A 24,392-nucleotide genomic window follows, 5' to 3' on the forward strand; every position below is an offset into this window, starting at 1 on the left:
TGGAGAAGTGACTCCAAAGGCGCTCACATACTTAGATTAAACATTGTTGGTAAGTGGAAATATTACTTTATATATAAAAAAATATTGTTAGATTTTTATGTTTTCCAAAATATTGGTTTCAGAAAAAACCGTGAATAAAATTCATGGTTTTTTTTTCAGTATAAATTTTTTTCTCAGACTTTTCTCATATTTTGTATTCAAATGAGAACAGGTAAGTCATATATAGAAATACAATGTGTTGCTATAAGTTTCATTTTTTAGTTGAATAAAAAGATTATTATAAAATTTGTAAGAAAATGAATTTCCTTACATAATACCACAGGTAAAAAAAATATCAATTTTTTTTTTTTAATGTAATATGTAATGTTTATTACATCCAAAATTATAAATAAAAAAGGAGGATTGGATTTTTTAATTTTTTCACAAGAATTGGTTGATGTTTAGTTCATTGTTTTTTTTTTTACAGTAGACCTTAATATTATAAAACATGCATTATATATACTATATAATATATATTATTGAAAGTATTTTTGGGAAAGGTAAACAAATTATTTAAATACACATTTTATGTAAACCATTATTTATTATAAATACTATAAACTTTCACATTATTCAATAAATTATCGAACAGTTTTTTAAGATATATTTTTATAAACATATTCCTTTATTCCTTGTATTGTTTTTCAGATGTTACAATCTGGTGATATTCCATTATAAGGATCACCAGCCATATTTCCTTTTATAATACGCACTATATTAGCTCCATGTAAAATCATTAATGGTATTTGATTCAGTTTACTTTGATATGGTAATGTAATGGTAATTAAATTTTCTGATGCCATGCAATATGATAAAATGTTTAAAAATTCAATATTTTCATCTGAAAAAGAAGACATTTTTCTTACCATTAAATATTTTAAACGATGGAAAACACATGACTGATTAGAATACTATTGTAAGAAACAACGTAAAATCATTTTACAAATTATTTTACGTTGTTTTAGAGAAAATCATTTCTCTAAAGAAATCCTTAATTCATTGCTTTACAACATAATCTTCATGCTCCCTCAAACAGATTTTATTGGTTAAAAGAAATCTACACAGAATGTAGATTATTATACAAAATATAAATTTTTGTACATTTTTATAACCGATTTTTATGCAGACACAATTTTAAAAAAAATTAGCTTCAAAATTTTTTCTCAGTGTGTTTGTACATTGGCAAGAATTTAGGAAATCTTAAAATTCCTATTACACAGTTACTTTTACAATATCTATTTCTTTTTTTTTTTATCTAATAAGATATTTCATATCATAAGCGTTTAGCATTTTATATACCTCTTACCTCAATATTCAGCTCTATTGATTGTTACACAATTTAGTACAATTCTTTTCCATATAATGAATATAAATTACTTAATAATGTAATTTGAGCAAAATATTCTGACGCACAATACAGCTTTATGCAAAAACACATTATGGAGATACATACAGAATGAGCAACATAAAACCAAGCCCATAACGTAACCGACTAATCATATTGAGAGTCGTCTGATGCAAAACATTCTTGTCAATCGTGTTGATTTTTCATTGAATGTTCACCTTCAGTTCATCAATATTGTGGGGATTAAATGCATAAACTCTCTCTTTTTTAAGTAACCCCAAAGGAAGTAGATAACTCTGTTTTTGGTGGGTCTATCTGTCTACCAACAATGTTTTCGAGAAGCCAATTACAATAATTAAGTCGCTTCAGTTTGTCTGTCTCATTCAGTTGTTGCACAGTTGTAACGCAGTACGGTTTCAATTTTAATTCATGAAGAATTTTACGACAAGATGTGTATTTAACAGTAGACTGTTGGGATAACTTGCAAAGTGATATTTTTGGACCGGCAATAATTATTCTTTCAAAATCGGCAATGGCCTATGAAGTCCTAACGGAACATTGCCTATTCGTTTTGCATTTAAAACCAAACTTGTAAACCATTTTTTAACTAAACCGTGCACAATACTCTTTGTTGAGATACAGGCATTTGAAAATTTTTCAATGACTACTTGACGTGATTCTTCAAACAATCCAGAACGAATATAAACCTTAACTATAGCTATCCTCTCCTGGATTGAATAAGGCATTTTACACAAACACAACTGCACTCACTATACTGCACTGTAACAAGACATATACTGCACCGACATGTAACCACCTGACAAATGGCAGCAACAATCAGTAGTAACACATACATCCACTAGTCGTGTTAGTTGTGTGAGTCTTTCATAAATAGTGTTGGGTAGTGGTTTCATTATGGGTTTGGATTTATGTTGCTCATGCTGTACGATATTTACAATAAAAATAATAAAATAAATATTTACACAATATGCTCGTATATAACAAAGTAATTAGCAATATTCAAAGTAAACTTAAGTTATTTTGACAGTCCCAGAAAAATTTTATGCTTGACTAAAATAATTAGTCAAGCATTAAATATTATAAAATAATTAGTTTAATGGTGGCATTTTGATTTGACGTAAATGTTTTCAATTTTATTTTTAATATTTATGATTTGTTTTAGAAAATCTTTTATTGTGTCATGAAATTAGATCAAATTGGCCAAATAGCCCCTAAAATTTATTTATTTGATGGTGGCATATATGTGATTCAATTTCTGTGTCTTGTTCACTCCTTTATTCTCAAGAAAACACTTTTGATAATAATATTGTTAACAAAAGCTACCATAGAAGCTGGAGTATGCAATTTTGGACTGGCAATAATTCTTTCAATATCGTCAATGGCCTGCAGAGTCCTACTGGAATGTTATGTAGGGTTATTGACCGCTACATAAAAATTCTAATCAATTTCCTGAGATGACTACACAAATATTCAACTGTTTGATTTACCCGCTTACAAAAAAGTTATCTTTTTCATCCAGGTAGTTTTCATTTCTGGATTTAGAACAAGGCCAGTGTGTCAAAATTATTTTTTTACAGTTGTAGTTGTATTTCACATGTTTTGCAGTAGGCTTACTGCATTGTAAAAAAAATCTTTTGGAAGGGAAAATTCAGCAAGTCAAAACACTTTCTTTTGATAATAATCTTGAATACATTTTATATGGTACATTGGCTGTAGAATATATGTGTTATTGGTTGGGAAGAAACAATTTTAACTTTTTTAATTAACTGATATCAATGTGCCCTGTTCAATCTACCAGTTACAAAATTTTCTGATTAACCTTTCTAAATTCATTATTCCATGAATGGATAGATTTCTTCTTCAAAAATCTCAGAACTCATTCTTGTTGATTTGTTACTTTAATACTTAACTGATAGGTTTTTAATATTTTTCAAAACAACTCAAATTCATCAATTAATAATAATGGACATTTTTCTATTTCTGATATATGCTGCAGCAACTTCTTTAATTAATATTTTTTTGCTGACATATTTTTCACATTAAAATTTAATATTTTTTTCTGGAAGCAATTACAAAATAAACCTATTTCATCACCACTGAATGTAGTAATAGTTTTTAACCAAGTATTTACAGAATTTAAATCAACATCCTTAGCTTTAAAATTTATTTTTACAAAATATTATAATATTATGGCTTGAATTTTGCCAGCCTTCTGATTGGGTAAGGTACCATCAAAATCTTTAAAATTTGGAAAACCAAGGAATTCTGCCAAGTTATTAAAGGGCTGTTTACTGGAATATTTAAAATCCTTATTTGTCAAAACTATTGCACAACTGCTTGATCAATTTGGTCGAATTCTAGTTTACAAACCTTTTTGAAGCATCTTCTTCCATTATTTTTTTCCATGGTTTTCCACAATACATTTGAATCAGGTAAATTATTTTTTTTTGTAAACATCAGTCTGCTGAAAACCCTTTCTAATCGGTGAATTACATTACTTTTTGGTCCAAAGACACTTCCAAAAAAAATTTTGATTAAATAATTAATGAAAACAATAGGTAAAAACAACAATTTGAAATCATTAAAAATATAGAAGACTATGTGACATGTAAAAAATTTGTTAATCACAACCCTATTTAATTTCATGTAATCTTTTTTTATTCAACTACAAGGAAGGTGAAGAAAAGCTTCCTAGCTTTAGCTGAAAGAAATTCTGATTTCTGAAGAGTAGGCAGTTAGTGAAGAAGAAAATTAGTGGTCATATAATCAAAGCTTAACATTTCTTGTGACTAAAAGATCAGAAAATATCCATAATAATACTGATGACAGAATATCATGTAGTTTTCTTGATGAATTAATTCAACACAGAAGCTTGTATATGGGAATATGGAAATGGAGAATTTTGTAGCATATGAGAAATGCCATACTTGACTGAGATTTGAACCTAGGACCCCCCAGCTGAAAGACTGAAATGCTACTACTCCACCACAAAGATCAGAAAAATAGCAAAATATAAATATGTCTGCTTGTATTTATAAAAATAAACAAAATTCCTGTATTGGATTACTGAACTGTCATTTCAAAAGAACTGAAACAATATAGTAAGTTTAACATAAGGGTTATTGAAAATAACCTTGCATTTTACAATCTCAAAATCAAGCCAGTAAATCAGTTACATTTAGTTATTAAAAAATTACTCATAAGATTTTTACTTGAAGATTACTTAATCTTTTTCAATATAATCTCCACTGATATTGATTACACTTTATCAGTCCTCTATATTATCTTGCATAAATTAATCATTGAATTGCTGTTGCAGTGTTAAATTTGTACCTTATGTTTAACATCATAATCCACTACAAAACATTTACCACCGAGTGAATTTTATCAGATTAAACAAATGAAATTTCTTGTTGCTGTGCTGGGTCTGTAAGTTAAATAATAAAGAAGTTGTACCCATAACTAGTCAATTCTCTCTTTAGTTAGTTGAGCCATGTGATGTCTTGATTACCAAGGTGGAGTAATATTCTTCTAGTCTTTGAATTAAAATCCAAAGCATCAACTTAACAGTATAATGGCCAGTGTTACTAGCTCAATGTGTTGTTATTGTTTTTTTTCAATTTACGATAAATGTATTTATTCTGTAGAATGTAAAAAATCGATTGAAAATGGGTGAATTATTTTGTTGATCTTATATAAAAATATTCAATGTGAATAAGGAAATAAAAATTAGAAATTGAAAAAACACAACTTACCTTTTTGCTGATAAACTTGAAGTGTGGTTCTATTTTCAATGAAAGATATCCAATACTGTCCAGGAATATCTAACCAATTCAGTGCATGAGGTTTTAACGTCAAAATTTTATTTTGCAATTTACCATCAAGTTTATAAATCTACAAAAAAATTAAGGTTTTTTTTTAATTATGTTTATTTTCTATTAGCAAAACTTATAAAATTCATACTTCTTATTATCAAACAAGAATGGAGATGTGGCAGGAGTGTAATTGAGCATTAGCATATTGTTAATAAAAAGAATAAATAAATATTTATTTATTTATCCAGCTTCACAGTTTGGTAAAACTAAAGGCTTTCAAAATAAATTTATTATTTAAAAAATTATACTGCCTTCATATTATCAACATTTTTAGTGGTATAGAGGCTTCTTTTTCTTTCACTGAAGACTGTGGGCCCTTTTTTATGAGATGGTAGTATAAAATATTTTATTTTACGATTTAAAAAAAATTAAGGGAAATATAGTTAAAATCTGTAAAATTTATAATTTTTGCATCGTCATACCTGTGTTAAAACGATTTCACTAATGCTTTTCTTTTATAAATGGCCTTAGGCACGTGCCGAATTAATGTCCAACAGTAATCGGCTAGCATGTTAGTATTCCATTTCCCTATGCGGCTTTCCATCACTGAAATGTCTTGGTGGAAACATTCACCGAGTTCGTCATTTATGTCTCCGAGGTTGTCCGGGATAAAATCCAGATATGAGTGGAGGAAGTGTATTTTCAAAGACATATTACATCCCATAGCTCTGTGTGAATTAAGAAGTTGATTAATAATATCGTGGTAATTGTTTATTTAAACATCTTTAAATAAAGCCCAAGCTGCACTTTGTACATTATTTAACATCGATTTTAATATATCATCTTTGACCAACTCTCTTATTTGAGGATCAACAATATTCCTTCTTTAATTTTTCCTTCACTTACATTCGGAAATTTCTGCCTGATGTACAAAAATCCGGGACTATCCTTTTTCATAGCTTTTACAAAATTTTTCATTACTCCTAGCTTTATATGGAGAGGGGATAAAAATATTTTTTTGGGTCAACTAAGGGCTCACGAATAATATTTTTCCCATTTGGAGTTAAGTTGTCTCATTTCTTCCACTCTTTGGTAACATTATGTTTATCCCAAGCTCGGCTGTCCCATTCGCAAAGAAAACACATGTACTTAGTATAGCCTTACTACATGCCTAACAAAATAGCTATAACTTTATATGTTTTTTTTGTTCATTTAATTTTTTGATAAATTTAAATCCCTAACCAAATCATTTAATTCACCTTGTGTTATAAGATGTGGCTTATTGGAAGATAATTCGAAATCAAAATCATTGTTGTCTTCTTCAATACTGCCTCATTCTTCATTGCTGCTTTTGAAACATACATTCACAGGTGGCTCAGGAACTGGAATAATTTCACTGTGAGGTATAGGCCTGATTGCAGATTGCAATGAAGGATAATTTACAGTATGTTTAGATTTTTTAGAAATTCCAGACACACTTGTTAAACAAAGGTAACAATCCTTTGTTCACATGATCCTTTGGTTCAGCTAAACCATAGGTACACCAAATGGCAAAGCCTTCCGTGCACCTTTCAGCCATCCTCTTAAATGTACAGAACAATTACTGCATACTATATGAGGAGCCCACATCTTGTCCTGATCACCAATTTTAGACTGAAAGTACAAATGATATGCTTTTTTTAATTAAAGGTGTCATGTTTTTTCTATTTGATTTTACAGTAAACTCACCACATATATAACAAAAGGCATCCACATCATTTACACAATTTCAAGGCATTATGACTGCACTATTAACAAACTTACAGCAATAAGACTAAACAAAATTAATTCATTGCATTAAGCACTGGATTTAGGAATGAACACAGCTGTGTTTTCAGCTACATGTTTTGACCTGCACAGACATGATTAATCTTGTCCATGAAGGCTCACTCTTCAGTATTAGATATGATGTCATAATATGTGATATGATTTAATTCTTTGTCTAGTATTGTTTACGAATTATGTTAACAAAGTTAAACAATAAAAAAATGAGCTAAAAAAATACAATATAGGAGCTTAAAATGCTAACTATACGTTGAAAATAATCCTTTAATTAAAATTTAAAAAATTTTCAAAAATGATGGGTGATAGAAAGATTGAGTTCATATTGGTTTTCAGCATAAAAAAACTGATTACAATCATGTATCGCACATTAGGAAACAAAAATTATCTTTATTAGTGTTATTTGTGTTCAGTTTAGCTGATAGTAAAATAAACTTATTATATTAGTAGTAACATAAGCACAGTTTCCTATGACCTGGATATAATTGACTAATGATAAGGATTATATTTAAAGATCACTTTTACAACCAAACACTAAAATAAGTGCTTTCTGTCATAGACAGTCAGAATTAGAACATTTTTTCTCTCAATACAAAATCTTAGTATACTGTAATGATGTGGATTCTGGAAGCTTTGGGACGTATGCACCATCCTGACGAATGGCGACTTTTTATCGACTCGTCAAAGCTTAGTTTTTTGAAAGCAGATTTACATTACATTGGAAATAAATACCCATCAATTTCATTAGTATACACTGTTCACATGAAGGAGTCTTATGAAAATATGAAACTTGTTCTGAGCAGGATTCAGTATGAGAAATATTTATGCATATTTGTGGAAATCTAAAAGTAATAGCAGATACACTATGTTCTGTTGCTTTTTGTGCAAGTGGGACAGCAGGGATAGGAAAATTCATTACATAACAGGGCAGTAGCCAAAGAGAGAGGTACTGACTGTAGAAGAGAATAACAAGCAACCGCTTGTTATAAATTGGTTAAGTGGACTGTATAATAAATGACACATTTTGAAAGTAACTGTCACTGATTGACATTATTATTATTATATAGATTGACAATCCATGGTAATTGTATACCACTAAACTAAACAAACTTTGTGATTAAAACCTAACAAATAAGTGGATATTACGTCCACATCATCAACTCAACTCCGAGAGCAACACACACGAACAAAGGAGTGGTAGAACTCCCCACCCCACAACACACAGACACGTACACAGATAAATATCCAACATGCCCCCCACCTTGAAGGAGCACCTTCAAAAAATAAAATTAATTTACATGAATGTCAATAATACACGAGACTACATAATAAAAAAAAGTAGAACATGCACATAATATACAAGAAAATCATAATGTAACAATAAACTTATTGTTTTGGTAATGGACATATTTTTGAAATTTGTCTTTTTAATGTTCCGGTTGAAATTTTACATGTCACCACACGCACTTTTCCATTGTTTCCAGGATGTATATTGATGACATGAGCCATTTTCCATTGGAATGGAGGGAGATTGTCCTCGCTGATGACGACCAAATTGTTTTCTTGCAGTAGTTTTTCCATTGTGATCATTGCTGAAGATTGTTCAGATACTCATTGGACCAATGAGACCAGAAGTACTGCACTCGTTGCTGAATCTGTTGCCAGTGATTAAGTCTATTTACAGGAAAGGGTTGTAAATTTGGTTCTGGAAGGCTGCTAATGATATCACCTATTAGGAAATGTGCCGGTGTTAGAGGAAGAAGATCGAAAGGGTTGTTCGGTATTGGAGTTAAGGGTCGGGAATTTACACACGTCTTGATTTGAGTTAGTAGAGTGGTAAACTCTACTATTGTCAGACTGTTAGTACCGATTACTCTTTTCATGTGAATCTTAACAAGTTTGACTGATGATTTCCAGAGTCCGCTGAAGTGTGGAGCACTGGGAGATTGAAAGTGCCATTGAATACCTGCAATGGATAAAACTTCTGCAACACTTTACACTCCATGGAAAATTGTATACCATTACACTAAAGAAACTTTGGGATTTAAATATAAGATATCGACATTATGTGCATTTCATCAACCCGACTCAATTAACACCGAGAGCAACAAACACAAACAAGAAAGTGGGCGAACTCCCCATCACACACCACACAGAAAAATATCCAACAAGAATATTGTTAGTCAGACATTAGTAAAACCAGAAAAAGTTTATCTTCCACCACTTCACACTAAGCTAGGTTTATTCAAAAATTTTGTTAAAGCAATGGATCATAGTAGTGCAAGGTTTCTGTTTCTAAACAACAAATTCCCTAATATAAGCGATGCTAAAATAAAGGAAGGTATATTTGTTGGACCACAAATAAGAAAACTAATGAGTGATCCAGTATTTGAAGAATATTTGAATGACTTGGAGGTTGCTGCATGGAAATCATTTCAAAATGTGGTAAATAACTTCCTTGGAAACCATAAGAGCATTAACTACAGAGAATTTGTGAGTGAACTCCTTCAAAACTACAAAGAACTTGGGTGTAACATATCACCCAAAATCCATTTCTTACATTCACAGTTGGATTTTTTCCCTAACAATCTCAGCGCTGTTAGTGATGAATGCTTTTACAAGGAAATATCTACAATGTTAATACAATACAAGGGAAAGTAGAACCCAAAAATGTTAGCCAACTATTACTGGAATCTAAAGAGGGATCTACCTACAGCAAATTACAGCAGAAAATCCAAAAGAAATAGATTTTAGGCGAGTACAAAATGCATGTAATGTATTGTCATTTTACATTCATCATACATTTTTTGTTTCAAAAGAGATCTCAATTACAAAAAACTGAATCCATAGAAAAAATCTATTAACATATATGAAATCCGCATAAAAAATACTGTAAGAATCAGCCATTCACTCTCATTTAACAAACAAAAAATTAAATTTTGTTGACCAGTGTTATTAGTTTATAAGATCATTCGTTATGACTTATCTTTCAAATTATAAGAGTTACAACCAGCTGCCATTTACTAACAATCATTTTTAAATAGAATACCTTGTTCTGTCAAGCAGAAGTTTATTAATGCAAATTTCACAGAAATGGGAAAATGTGTTTGACTGCCTATGCATCAAAAACACAAACAGACAAAATATCAAAAGGCAGAGTTAAAACAGGATTTTTGTTCATTCAATAAAGAGATAAAATAATTTTTTTTTATTAAGTTAATCTTATTTTACAATTTTTATTTTTAATTTTATTTAAATTATGGAAAAACTGACAAAAAAACTGTCTAGCTAAAAAAGTAATTTATAAGAAGGCCAGAAAGCCAGTTACAAAAGCCACAAACCTTTGTCTTGATATAAATTTAAAAAAGAGAGAAGATGTAAAGAAATACTACTAAATACCATCTGTGCTGAGTACTGAGTATGAAACAGACATTACAACTAACTGAAGGAGTGTAAAGGATTTAAAAATAAACATAAACTGTGAATAAAAGAGATGTTAAAATCAAGTTGAATATGACATCATAATGTGCCAATTATCCAAACGGTCTAAGACTCCTTGAAATGAATATTCTATGCATTAACTGGTATATCTCTAACAAATATCAGCGTATATGCAACACACAACAGTTTCTGCTGGACTTCTAGCTCTTTCATAGGAATTCCAGGCAATGAAAGCTCTTACGTAGTTTCTACGGAAACCTGTGCTCAGCAAACTTTTATGGATCATGTTAACCACTGGTTGGTTAAATAAGGTGATATAATGGTTAAAAGCAACTTGGAAGAATGAATGTTGAAACTGTTAAAAATAAGATGCATAACATTAAGGCTAGAGTATTGCCATAGAAGTCATCTTGCAAGTCCAATCATCTGTAGTCATTAAGTTACCTATACCTGGTGTAAGATACTGTAGTTAACTTTGAAACCAAAATTATTTTCTAGCTTTGTTCTTTGTTAGTCATTATCCTGCAGTCTTTATATATTCACATTAAACATTTGCATCAAGTTTTGCTGAAAGCTTGATGATGTCCAAGCTGAAGTGAATGTGCTTGTTGGGAGGATCTAAAAGCCAGATATAACATAAAATAGATTACCCCGGAAACTACAACAAAGTATATGTTGAGAGGTACAGGGTGCCCCTGGCCTAAGCGGTTAGAGGCAGAGGCAAGATGAAAATAAGGAAAAGATCCTTCTTCTTTTTCCTGTTTAGCCTTCAGGAATTACTGTTCAGGTGTTACTTCAGAGGATGAATGATGATGATATGTATGAGTGTAAATGAAGTGTAGTCTTGTACAGTCTCAGTTCAACCATTCCTGAGACGTGTGGTTAATTGAAACCCAACCACCAAAGAACACCAGTATCCACAATATAGTATTCAAATCCATATAAAAGCCTTTACTAGGACTTGAACACTGGAACTCTCGACTTCCAAATCAGCTGATTTAGGAAGACACATTCACCACTAGACCAACCTGGTGGGTTAAGGAAAAGATCTGGAACCAGTGAGCTGACCTAATATGCCAGATGTACTGCCGGTAGGCGGGGAGGCTCATTAGAGTCACAAGGACACTCCCCTGAGCTGAGTAATACTTGATTGTTCAGCCACCCAGGAGAGCAGGAGAACAAAAAAGCTGAAGTGGCATGAATTTCAGTAATGCATTTAATGTACTGAATAAAATAAAATCAATACTAATTTCATTTTAAAAAAATAGTAATTTATGAAATATTACCTTTATAGAATCAGTCGTTGATTGCAGCTTTGGATAATCTATCTCAGCTATAGCCAAATAGTTCCGGCTTGGATGTAAACTATATTCTGTAATCCTTGTATCGTTATCAGTGGAATTTATTAATAATTTGAAATTTTGATTGTTATTGTTAACATTAGCAATAAGTTTCTGACTAGATGTCGCTCCTGTAAATTAAGAAGTCAATACATAAACTATTTATAGGAAGAAAAATTAGTAATAAAAACAAGTGCTTCTTTGCTTAAACTGAACAAAGTAAATTAGTCATTTGATATATTCAGTCACTAGAATTTAGTTCTGAAATTTATTCATTAGATCTGGTTCATTCTTTTATTCTCCTCACACATCATACTTATTAAATTTATAAGAATTTATTTTTTTTTGTTCTATGTATTGAATTACTTTATGCTTTGAAGCCAAGTGGGAGTTAATAGAAACTTAAGAAATTAAAAAATCCTTATTAAATTTGTAGTGATATCTAGAAAAAAAAAAGTTTTCTAGAATGTTTTTAGCTTATTTAAATTAAAAAAAAAAAAAACTGATCAGCTTTGATGACCATTACGCATTTCAAGGTGTCTCAGATGGTGAGAAGGTAACCATTCATGAAAAATTTCATTGTGAATGTTATTTCAATAAAAAAATGTAACTTAAGTTTACCAGAATTGCTACTAGTACTTATTTTTTAACTTCAGATTAGAATTTTTGAAAAATATTTATATAATATTATCATAATCATGAGGATGTTTAAAAAGTAATTTTTTTTTTCAAATCTATTGTTAAGGAATGGTTTAAGCTTTCTTGGATAAGTGATATGGAAAAATATGATTCTTCCTGGGTCAAATAACACTGTGCTGGCCTCAGTGAAAGTTTTCATTCTAGAGTGCTAACACATTAAGCATTATATACCCTTATTAATCAACATTCAAGAAGAGGGCATTATGTAATTAATTTTTTAAGAGGAATCTGGGTCCTCATAAATTCATGAAATGGGTGAAATGGTTATCAGGAATAAGTTGTTATGTGGCCAATCATTTACATGACAGAAGACAACTATTGCTCATAAGTAATAACATTCACGAAGATAATTCTAGATGACTTTTTAGTTCTAGAAATAACTACCAAAGTTTCAAAAAATTATAAATTAATAAACCTGACAGAATTAAATATTAGAAAATATTACACATATTAATACACACAAAATTTCAATTTGACATTTAACCATCAGACAGTGTTTGAGGGAGATGGTCTTATAAAAACTGCAACAAATAGTAGCACTCTTGTAAAGTAACATGCAATTTTCATTATTTTAGAATTAAATTTTTATTATGCAATAATGAAATTATTTCAATAATGACCTAGAATGCAGGATTCCTGTGAAAGTGCTATCATGAAAAATTAAGGTAAGTTACATCTTACCTCAATATTCTGTTGCAGCAGGTTATTTAATAGAACTTAAATATATACATACAAATATATGTGTGTGTAAACATACCATATACATAAAATATAAACATTTACAGCAAACCAAATCAGATTTTATAATATAAATTTACAAAAACTTACTAAACATTTTCAATCCTATTTGTGACCATTCTCAGTGACTCTGATTTTAGGTTTACTCTTTAGTTTTGTTTCTATCTTTTTTTAAAAATATTTTATACAATATCTTGACACTAAAACTACAATAAAACTTTATTTCAATTGCAATGAACATTTAGAACATAGTTTAGGTTTATGAATATAGGAAATTATTATTTATTTGGTTTGGTTTGTTTTTAAAAGATGAGGTGACTTATTTTTTGCTTTACTATTTTATTGAGTCAGTAAATAAATTTTCCAGTAAGAAACATAACAGCTAACAAATACGGTAGACTAGATATGGTGGAGGTGGTTGGGGCACTGCTGGTGCTGTTATGTGTAGTAACATCTTGCCTCTCAGGTTTACAGAAAAGATTTTAAAATTTATTTTTTGTGAGTAACAATATGTTTTTAGTCACACACGTACCGGTTGTAGCACAATCACGTCACAGGATGGGGTGCTTCGAGACAGTCTGTCTGCCTAGGTGCAGAGTCCCTGGTCGGGTGGAAGCGTAGATTTTACCCCCACTACTCCCCCCAGCATGTGACGTCATATGACTTGGATGGTAGCCGGTTCTAGCAATGACGTCACTGGTTGGGTGTGTCTCGAGCTTGTGACATCACAGGCGGGTTGCATCGAGACGGTCTATCTGCCTAGACAGTAGCGATAACGTGCGGAAATGGAAAAAAATCAGACTAGATATATGTCAACCTGCAATATTTAGTACTGTTGAAAATGCATTCGATCTCAATCTGGTAACATACTACTACAATAACAAACAAGGTGTAGTAAAGGACATATACATAATCATGCAAAGTTTAAAACAAAATATTGTAGAGCTCCTGACCCAACTGCTTCATCATGAAAAATCATTCAAATTCAATATATTTTTGGAATGCACACAAGAACGAATTCGGTTAATAACAGAAGTAGATAGAATATGTTCCTCATGGACTAACCTTGACCTTTGACCCCCCAAAATTAATAACCACAATTTCATTTACCAAAGATCATTGACCCTAAAATGTAAACAAAGCGGGCATTACACTGAAAATTGTAAAAGGTTGAAACGTACCGCAGTAGTATAGAAACCTTACATACAAGGCCAGGGAATACATTAAAAAGTGGCCTAAAATCGGCCCTGTATGTAAGGTTTTTTTCACGAGAGCGACCCTAGTTAAATTCTCACCATGAAAGCGTCTATTTACTAGAAAAAGCACAGAAAAACACGACTCTGTTTTCTTCAAATAAATCAATAAATTAAAGAAGATTGGCCCCGTATGTAAGTAAATAACTGTATACATTAAAGAAGATTGTGCAATACTCATTAATTACAAAAGAATAAAAATAACTGGAGAATCCCCACTCTTTTACATGTCTATATATATAGAGTGAATGTTAACATCAATAACACATCATTATTAAAATTATTTACATTATAATACGAATGCAAGAAACCATAAACTTTGAACGAATTGATAATGGTAGTAAATTAGTATTTTGTTATAAAAATCTGTCTGACAAGTATGATTTAATTATATTTTTAGATAATATAAAAGATGATATTAAACAGTTATATAAATAATACACTTCTACTTCATTTACTACGCAATTAATTTGTGAATATAATAAAGATTTATTTATTTCGTATGGAAAAAATCTTTATAAATCAAACAAATTGGAAGAAATAAAATTTTCCATGGAAAATAAATTGTCTATTGATAGCACTTTTGATGATTTAATTGAATATTATTCTGAATTGAAACAAACTAAATAAAAAAATATCTCTCTGAACTGATGTTGCATATTCAAATACCAGATACAAAAAAAACAAGGGAATGGGTGGTTCTTTAATAAAACACTCGTGGAATGTTAGTGAAAAAAATTTTGTAAATATTTATGAATTTTTAATGATTATGAAAGATATGTAATTGTACAACTTCATCAGTGATTCCATGGTAGAGTTAGACTATGTAATATCTATCTATATGGAGGGTTAACCTAAATTATAGTTTACACACTGCATATAATTTAGGATTGTGTTTTATTTGATTGTATATATGTTCATATGCACCCTGCCTCGAGCTACAGCTGCAGGCAACAACTGCTCTGACATCACATGCTCTCTGCATCTAGACAGATAGACAGTCTTGAGGCAACCTGCCTGTGACATCACCCACTCGAGATACACTCAGCCTGTGATGTCACTGTGCTAGAACTGGCTACCCATAAAAAAAATATCATTTTTTGTGCATTAGAATGCAGTATGGAAATTTGTTAGTTTTGTAGAATTCCAAGCCTGGCTGAAATATTCAATGCCAGGATCTTCTGGCTGAAACGCTGAGGGATAATTCTCTGCCATGAAGGTCAGTAGCATAGTTCTATTATACATTACAAACTCAAGGCCTCCGCCTTGACGTCATATGGTGAGTGTGTCTGTGACATCACTGTGCTAGAACCGGCTACTGCATCTCAAGGTACCCCAGCCTGGTTGTGCTACAAGCAGTTAAATATACCTACTATCTTTTGTTAACCAGAATTTATACAAATCCACATCCAAATAGCAGAGTGGATCTAGCATGCTGCAGATGCCAAGTTGCTAATTAAAAATTATATAAGAAAATTAAAAATGTTTACATTTTAATGTTATTGTACACATTAAAATGTAAACATTTTGTAAGTTTAAATTAATTTTATGTTACTTTAAAATGAAGGATGAAATAAAAAATAAATTTCATAATAGTTTAATAATAATAATAATCATTTTTTGTTTTATAAATTAATTTTATGAGAAAGCTAAAAAGTGGTGATATTTTATTTTCCTACACTATGATTTTATGTATGAATTATGATTACTGTTTAAATTTAATATTTACCTAAATTATCTTCCCTACATAAACCTGCTTTATAGTTTATGTTATTTCCAGATGTCGACCACTTACAGATGCAATTACCATTCACAGAATAAAAAGTTCCATTATAATATTCATTATCATTGTCATCAAGGAGTTCACCCAAATTAGTTAACTTTTGAACAAACTGTAACTAAAAAAAAAAAAATAGTATTCTAAAATAAAATTAAATACAATAATAAACTAACAATGTATTATGAGTATCTTAAAGTACAACCTATCACTTAAGTTTTAATAATAATTTGTCTTTTTAGGGAAAAGAAGCTTTCCCTATATATATATATATATATATATACACATATATATAGTGGGATTAACAAATTTGACTGAAACTTGATGATACACTTGTCGAATGAATTTACCAAAAATGTCTTTCTATCTACTGCCAATTTCTAGTCTTGGCACACATCTATTATATCCTACTTCCTTAATTATCTTCTGTTTTTGTATGCTTAATTCATCTATAATCTTGAAGCTTGTGCATTAAAATACAGTATGGAAATTTTTTAGTTTCGTAGAATTCCAAGCCTGACTGAAATTCAATGCCAGGATCTTCTGGCTGAAACGCTGAGGGATAATTCTCTGCCATGAAGGTCAGTAGCATAGTTCTATTATACATATTCTAATATTTAATTTCCTTCTATGAATCAAATTTATAATACTGCTGAATGGCTTAATTTACAGCCCACAAGCTTTGTTTTTATTTTTGTAAGATACTTCTATCATCTCTAATTTGCCTTAGAAACTTTTAAAATAAATCTACGATTACAAATAAGTATTTTTAAAAATATGTCTTTCCATTTTCTAAGTCTACATTTTATTCTAACATATATATTTTTCAGTCACATTTCACTGCTTTTATTTTATTCTTATCTTTAATTTCAAATTAAATACCTTTCCTATCAATGAATTTATGCTATTTATATGTATCTTTCTAACTCATTTTTAGTTTTAGCTAACAGAATAATATCATCAATGAATTTTAAAAACCTTTATTTTTTTTTTCTTAGATGGTCTTTTCAAAGTAATTAAAAATTGTAAGCTTATCTACTATGGTATATTAAAGTACGAAAACAATATTGAAGCTGATCAAGTAACTGTTCAGAAAAGAACTTCCATATATTATCTAAAATATTGTTTACCTGAAATCAGATCCATTCTTCATTCTAGTTAACAAAGATGGCAAAATAAATAGTTAACTCCCAACTTCATATCCTAACAATACAAGAATAAAATGTGATAATCTAAATTTTCTCATGTTTAACAATGAGAAAATTAGTATTAGTAACTAATTAGTATTAGTTAATACTAATAATATATACAAACAAAATAATACCTGTGTATCACCTTCTGAATATTTCCATAAAATATTATCAGTATCACTACCACAGTTATATAAATTAACATTAGATGCAGATTTTGTAATTAAAAGTGTTTCATTTTGGTGGTTTATGGCTTTTATTTTTCTCACTCCATTAATTCTATTTTGTTCAAACAGTAACTCAAATAAGCCGTTTTCTTTTTTCCATTTATACATTAATAATGTGCAGGTTTTACTAATACTAATAACCAAACAATCTTCTTCTTGAACCTGTAATAAATAATATTAAAGAAAAAAAAACAAAAGATTATCATAATTAATTTATAATCTATTTCTTAACGAAGACTAATAATATAAGAGATTATTCCATAAAAAAATTCAAAAGGTTTCTAGAAAGTGAAGAGATAAATGAGCAGTTTAACTCCATAATATGTATAAATTAAGTTTAACTTTTGTACAAGGAGCATGGAGAGTAGTTTTTATATTATTTTTATACAATGTAATGTTAAAAATAAATTAAAAAATGTTAAATAAGTTTAATTTTTAAAATAAGTTAAAAATAAATTTGACAATTTTTTCACCACAATGAAATTATTGTAAAAGTTAGATATGTTTTGTTGTTTAACATAAACAAATTAGCTGAAGAATATGAAAAATGTAATAAAGGCTGGAAATACTATAAAACTTCCAGGCTGATAATACATCCATGCATACATATCGCTCTTGTTCTGTCAGTTTCTGGTGAACATGGAATAATTTATCATCCCTCAGTCATGACTGAAATAATTCCGTTATTGCATAATAAAAATGTATAAATTTTTTTTCTTATTTATGCAATAACAGAATTATTTCAATCATGACTGAGGATGCGGTATCCCTTGAAAGTACTACAATGAAAAATTAAGGCAAGATATGTCTTATCTCAATATTCTGCACTAGGTGATCTATTTAATAGAATTTAAATAAAATTTAACAGTACAGTGAAATAATATGAATCTTTAAAAGATTAATTTCAGTAAAATAACTTAAAATAAATGTGTGTGAGACTATTCTAGCTTACTTTTAAAAACCAATTTAATAAAAACATAAATATGTATAAATAACATAAATATGTATAGTTAACTGTTCTCAAATTAGACAATGATAGTGATGCCTAGGTGCTAAAGAAAAGCAATCATAAACTTATAAAACAAGTGAAAATGTAATTATTAAACCCATTAAGGATTATTCTAGAACGAACAGAATAAATTATAAGCAACTTGATGGCTCTTTAAATTTAAGACATTAACAATAAAAGTGAATGGCAATGGAAAAGGTAATATAACCATTTAATGAGGATGCCTAATATGGCATACCTAAAAAAAAAGTTTGACTGCAAACTTTTGAAAAAAAAAATCTGACTGCAAGTAAAAAGGCTGGACAACTCATGAAAAGTTGGATGTAAAACTGCATATGATATGAGGAATTACTAAAACAGGCACTTTGCCTGAAATGTGGAATGTAGAAGATGTATGTAGGCATGCTTTATTGTCTAAATGGTTTCTAAGGTGGAAGAATATTTATTTAAAATGTTTGAGGTTTTACCAATCAAACCTAAATAAGAAATGTATATTAATTATTGATTCGATACCATCCATGTAAGAGGTATTAATTTCCACACAGGTAAGGTATGACACAGTTGTGTCATACAGTAGCAACTATATTTACTGCTTCAATTCTGAAGAAAAGCGATTAGTTTTGAGAGACTCTCAGATAATATGCCTTACCAAGGATATTGTATTAGTATACTTTGAATAATGATTCTGATATTTTAAAGCCATTAAACAGCACAATATAACATATACATAGTTGCAAAGAAATTAATGAAGAGATAACTATCTGAAACTGCACCGAAACTTATCACAAAATATAGCTATAGCCTTTTTTTTGACTACAGAATTATTATGACTTTATAATATCTACGTAATATAATCATCACTTCTTCCCTATTTGCTTCCTTTTAGGAATTACCGATGTCTTCAATAAATATCTTACCAAATATCACAAAGCTATAAAAGCAGTATAATGAGAAGCTGTTATTCATTTCATTACTAATTTATAAAAGTGTATGCTAGTTTCTATGTTTTTAATTATGTTTTGTAAACATTAACAATAAATAATTCTTGCATAAAATGAATTTTGATTTTGAGATGTATTTTATTTTTAAGATCATATCTTACTAAAATTTGATGTTAAGTAAATTACAGATTTGCAGATGTTAAAATATTATTAACATATATGATATAAATTAACATATCTGTTAAAATCATATATCACTTATTAATTTTGTATTAACAATTTTGTTTTTTTTTTTTTTTTTATTAAAAATTTTGTATTATTGTTATTTTTGTATTAGGTATATGGTAAAATCTGAATTCTATTTTGCTATTTGTAAGTGACTTATTTTGTATATTATAAATTATTTTAAGAGTAAATAAATTGTATTAAGAATTTTTAGTGTGCTATCTCTCAATATCCTTGTCGAACTACAAACACATGACAATATACTTGCATTAACCTGAAACAATTATTTCATCTACATGATTCATCATTATTATTATTAGTATTATAAAACAGCATAAACATTCATAGAATTTAAAATTACATTAAAACATGGAGGATTTAAATCATCAAAATTCTGGTACTGGCATGTATACTATATATTTACAGTAATGTTTAATAACATGTAGTTAATAATAATTAAAAAAAGGCGTTACGTTTCTCTTTATGAGACTTATGAAAAACTGAAAGTATATCCTTTTTAATGTTAACTATACTTAAGTTACAAAAAAATCACAATCTTTCATGAAAGAAATTGTCAAATCATTTTTGTTCAATTCCTGATCCCAGGTAGGAAGGTTGTAATTGAGAAAATTTAAAGGAACAAATAAAAATTGATACGATACAGCAGAATTTCAATTTTTAAACAACGGTGCAACTTGCAACTAAACTTGCAACTATATAAAACTTGAAAATGAAACTTGTGCTAATGAGAATTCCTGTGAAGATGACAAAATGCAACTATTATCAACACTGGCCTTAAGCTGAAGTTTACGTTGTGCTCAACCTTCATTAGCATTAACCTTAATTAAGAAATGTATTCATTACTTTATCACAATTAATTTTAATGTTTTACTTTTACATTACTGTAATAGTTTAAGCAAAACGTATGAAAAAATTCAACATTTTGTACTTAGGTTGCAAACAATTTTGAATTTTAATTCTCTACTGCAATTAATATTAAGTTAAATAAGAATTAAAATATTACTCGAAAAGAAAACACAAAATACATGAAATGTATTTTGTGACAGACAGAATTTAACAATGTATTAAATGAAATGTGTTAAACAATGATGGTACACCAATATATAATACCAAAGGTAAAGTCGATAGATGGGTGGAATATATTGAAGAGTTATACGGAGGAAATGAATTAGAAAATGGTTTTATAGAGGAAGAAGAGGTAGTTGAGGAGGATGAAATGGGTGAAACAATACTGAGATCTGAATTTAAGAGAGCATTAAAAGATTTGAATGGCAGAAAGGCTCCTGGAATAGATGGAATACCTGTTGAATTACTGAGCAGTGCAGGTGAGGAAGCGATTGATAGATTATGCAAACTGGTGTGTAATATTTATGAAAAAGGGGAAGTTCTTGTCAGACCCCCAAAATTTGGGACCGTTATAGTCACGATACCAAAGAAAGCAGGAGCAGATAAATGTGAAGAATACAGAACAACTAGCTTAACTAGCCATGCATAAAAAAATCTTAACTAGAATTCTATACAGAAGAATTGAGAGGAGAGTGGAAGAAATGTTAGGAGAAGACCAATTTGGTTTCAGAAAATGTATAGGGACAAGGGAAGCAGTTTTAGGCCTCAAATTAATAGTAGAAGGAAGATTAAAGAAAAACAAACCAATATACTTGGCATTTATAGACCTAGAAAAGGCATTTGATAATGTAGACTGGAATAAAATGTTCAACATTTAAAAAAAATTAGAGTTCAAATACAGAGATAGAAGAACGATTCACAGGAACCAAACAGCAACAGTAACAATTGAAGAACATAAGAAAGAAGCCGTAATAAGAAAGGGAGTCTGACAAGGATGTTCCCTATCCCCGTTACTTTTTAATCATTACATAGAACTAGCAGTTAATGATGTTAAAGAACAATTTAGATTCTGAGTAACAGTACAAGGTGAAAAGATAAAGATGCTACGATTTGCTGATGATATAGTAATTCTAGATGAGAGTAAAAATGATTTAGAATGAACAATGAACGGCATGGAAGAAGTCCTATGCAAGAACTACCCCATGAAAATAAACAAGAACAAAACGAATAGTAATGCAATGTAGTAGAAATAACCAAGATGGACCACTGAATGTGAAAATAGGAGGAGAAAAGATTATGGAGGTAGAAGAATTTTAAAAATTACTAAAGATTAGTAAAGATGGATGAAGCAGGAGTGATATAAAATGCCGAATAGCACAGGCAAAACGAGCCTTCAGTCAGATATATAATTTGCTTACAGCAAAAATTAATTTAAATGTCAGGAAAAGTTTTTAAAAGTATATGGAAGTGAAAGTTGGACAATCTGAGTATCTGAGAAGAAAAGATTAGAAGCTTTTGAAACATGGTGCTACAGGAGAATGTTAAAAATCAGATATCTGGATAAAGTGACAAATGAAGAGGTGTTGCGGCAAATCGATGAAGAAAGAAGCATTTGGAAAAATATAGTTAAAAGAGGAGACAGACTTATAGGACACATATTAAGGCATCCTGGAATAGTCGCTTTAATATTGGAAGGGGAGATAGAAGGAAACAATAGTGCAGCCAGGCAACGTTTCGAATATATAAAAAAAAAAAATTGTTAGGGATGTAGGATGTAGGGGGTATACTGAAATGAAATGACTAGCACTAGATAAGGAATATTGGAGAGCTGCATCAAACCAGTCAATTGACTGAAGACAAAAAAAAATTTCTCAATTTTATCACTCTAACACAGGCTTAATCGGTTAGAATCCTTTTTCATTCACTATAAGTGTCCCAGTGTACAAATTGCATTTCCAGGTTGCTAATAGGTTAAAGAGTAGTAGTAGTATAAAAACAATTAAAAGCACTCACCATAATCGTAGTTGTAATTTCATTTGTTCAGCCTTCCACCTCTCAAATTCATTATCCAATTGAAATACATTTAATTTATTAAAATCTCCTTCTCCATTTATTGATGAAAATGAAATATTCCCATCAACAATCCAACTACCTGATATGATTCGATTGTTATCGATAAGAACAGCTCTGTTTTCCCAGTCTTTTACATCAATTCCAGATAAAATATTTGAATCTATTTCCAAATCACTGTTTGAATAAACACAGTCGAACTCTAATGGACCTGTATTATTAAAATTATAAATAATTATATCTTTCATTATGCTCAATTTTACATTAAAAAACTGATAGTTATTAATTATTTTTTCAGATTATGGGATCACTTTACACACACATAAAAGTAACCTATATGCTACTTGACTGCATGCTGAAAGGGTTTCTAACCAGCTAAAGATGATTCTAAGGATAGCAGCAAAATAACTCTACTGAAGAAGTTGTCTGGTTATTAGCTCCACATTTTTTCCAAGTGAAAAATTTTCATGTATATTGAAAGCGAATTCTAAATTTATATCTTACCAGTATTTTTCAGTCAACTCGGTCAAGAATTTAAGAGAATAACTGAAAAAACTTAGTATATTATAATTTATTAATAGGCACATATTAAAATAGTACAGTTCAATCCAGTTCTATTACAATTTAAGAAATTTACCTGAAAATGTGTTGTTTCCACCTAATATAGCTACATCCTGTATCAGGATGTCATTAACAGTATCATTTGTAATAAGGTCTCCTTTGATAGAAACATTTCTATTAACAAAAAAATTGCCACCAATAACTTGATCACCTTCAGTCTGTAAATAGAAAATAAAATTAATACTTACAATTCAGAAAGTCCACAGACATACAAGCACAAATAAAAAAAAATATGCAGTGCACTATTTGGATGGGAAGTCCCTTTACACTGTAATAAATTCAGCTTAATCAGGCTCTATTGCTGCCCATTCTCACCGCTCATACTGCTCACTGTTGCTGGAAAAGACAGGGAGGATAAGCTGTAGTGGAGATCGTCCAGTGTGTTCATTCATGGTGGGATGACCATAGTCATAGAAGTGTGAAATGATGGCTGTTAAGAGTGTGTTCACTGTCAAAAAGCATTTGTTAGCTTGTGTGTAGGTTTACAAACATCCACACACTGGTAAAACAATGCAGAACATTGTGAATGACTTCTTTGTGCGTTTTGGGAAATCGTCACCATCATGGCAAACATTACTGACGTGGGAGAAGAAAGTTTTTGAAATGGGAAGTGTTCTTGATGCGAAACTCTGGACAAGGCTGAGCACTCGAGCTGAGATGTGTGCTGCTATTTGGAGGGATCAATTTAATGATCACCAATGAAATCAATGCACAAATGTTCTGCAGAGTTAAGTATTCCAAGCTAGCCCACATTTAACTTTCAAGTCGTTTGACTTGAAAGTTAAATGTTTTTGTCCAGCCACAGTTAATGAGTTAAGTGACAATGACCTTGATTGATGATTTTATGCATGTCAGATTACTCGAACGCTTTCTGAGAGCAAGTGACAATAAGAATGTCATGTTCTCAGATGAGTGTGCAATTTATCGAAGCTCTCATAACTGAAATATTTTTC

At 30.0% G+C, this 24,392-nt stretch overlaps 1 protein-coding gene across 1 annotated transcript; it reads right to left on the minus strand.

Moving 5' to 3' along the window:
* Positions 1–563: 563 nt before the first annotated feature.
* Positions 564–22,875, minus strand: LOC142332871 (uncharacterized). Its single transcript, XM_075379549.1, has 6 exons — positions 22,762–22,875; positions 17,614–17,868; positions 16,242–16,410; positions 11,769–11,953; positions 5,161–5,299; positions 564–880 (listed from the first exon to the last, which is right to left on the minus strand). The coding sequence occupies exons 1-6, from the start codon at positions 22,762–22,764 to the stop codon at positions 684–686; spliced, it is 948 nt and encodes a 315-aa protein (XP_075235664.1). The 5' UTR covers positions 22,765–22,875; the 3' UTR covers positions 564–683.
* Positions 22,876–24,392: the final 1,517 nt, after the last annotated feature.

Source organism: Lycorma delicatula, chromosome 12, assembly GCF_047948215.1.
Source record: "Lycorma delicatula isolate Av1 chromosome 12, ASM4794821v1, whole genome shotgun sequence".
Classification (NCBI taxonomy): Eukaryota; Metazoa; Arthropoda; class Insecta; order Hemiptera; family Fulgoridae; genus Lycorma; species Lycorma delicatula.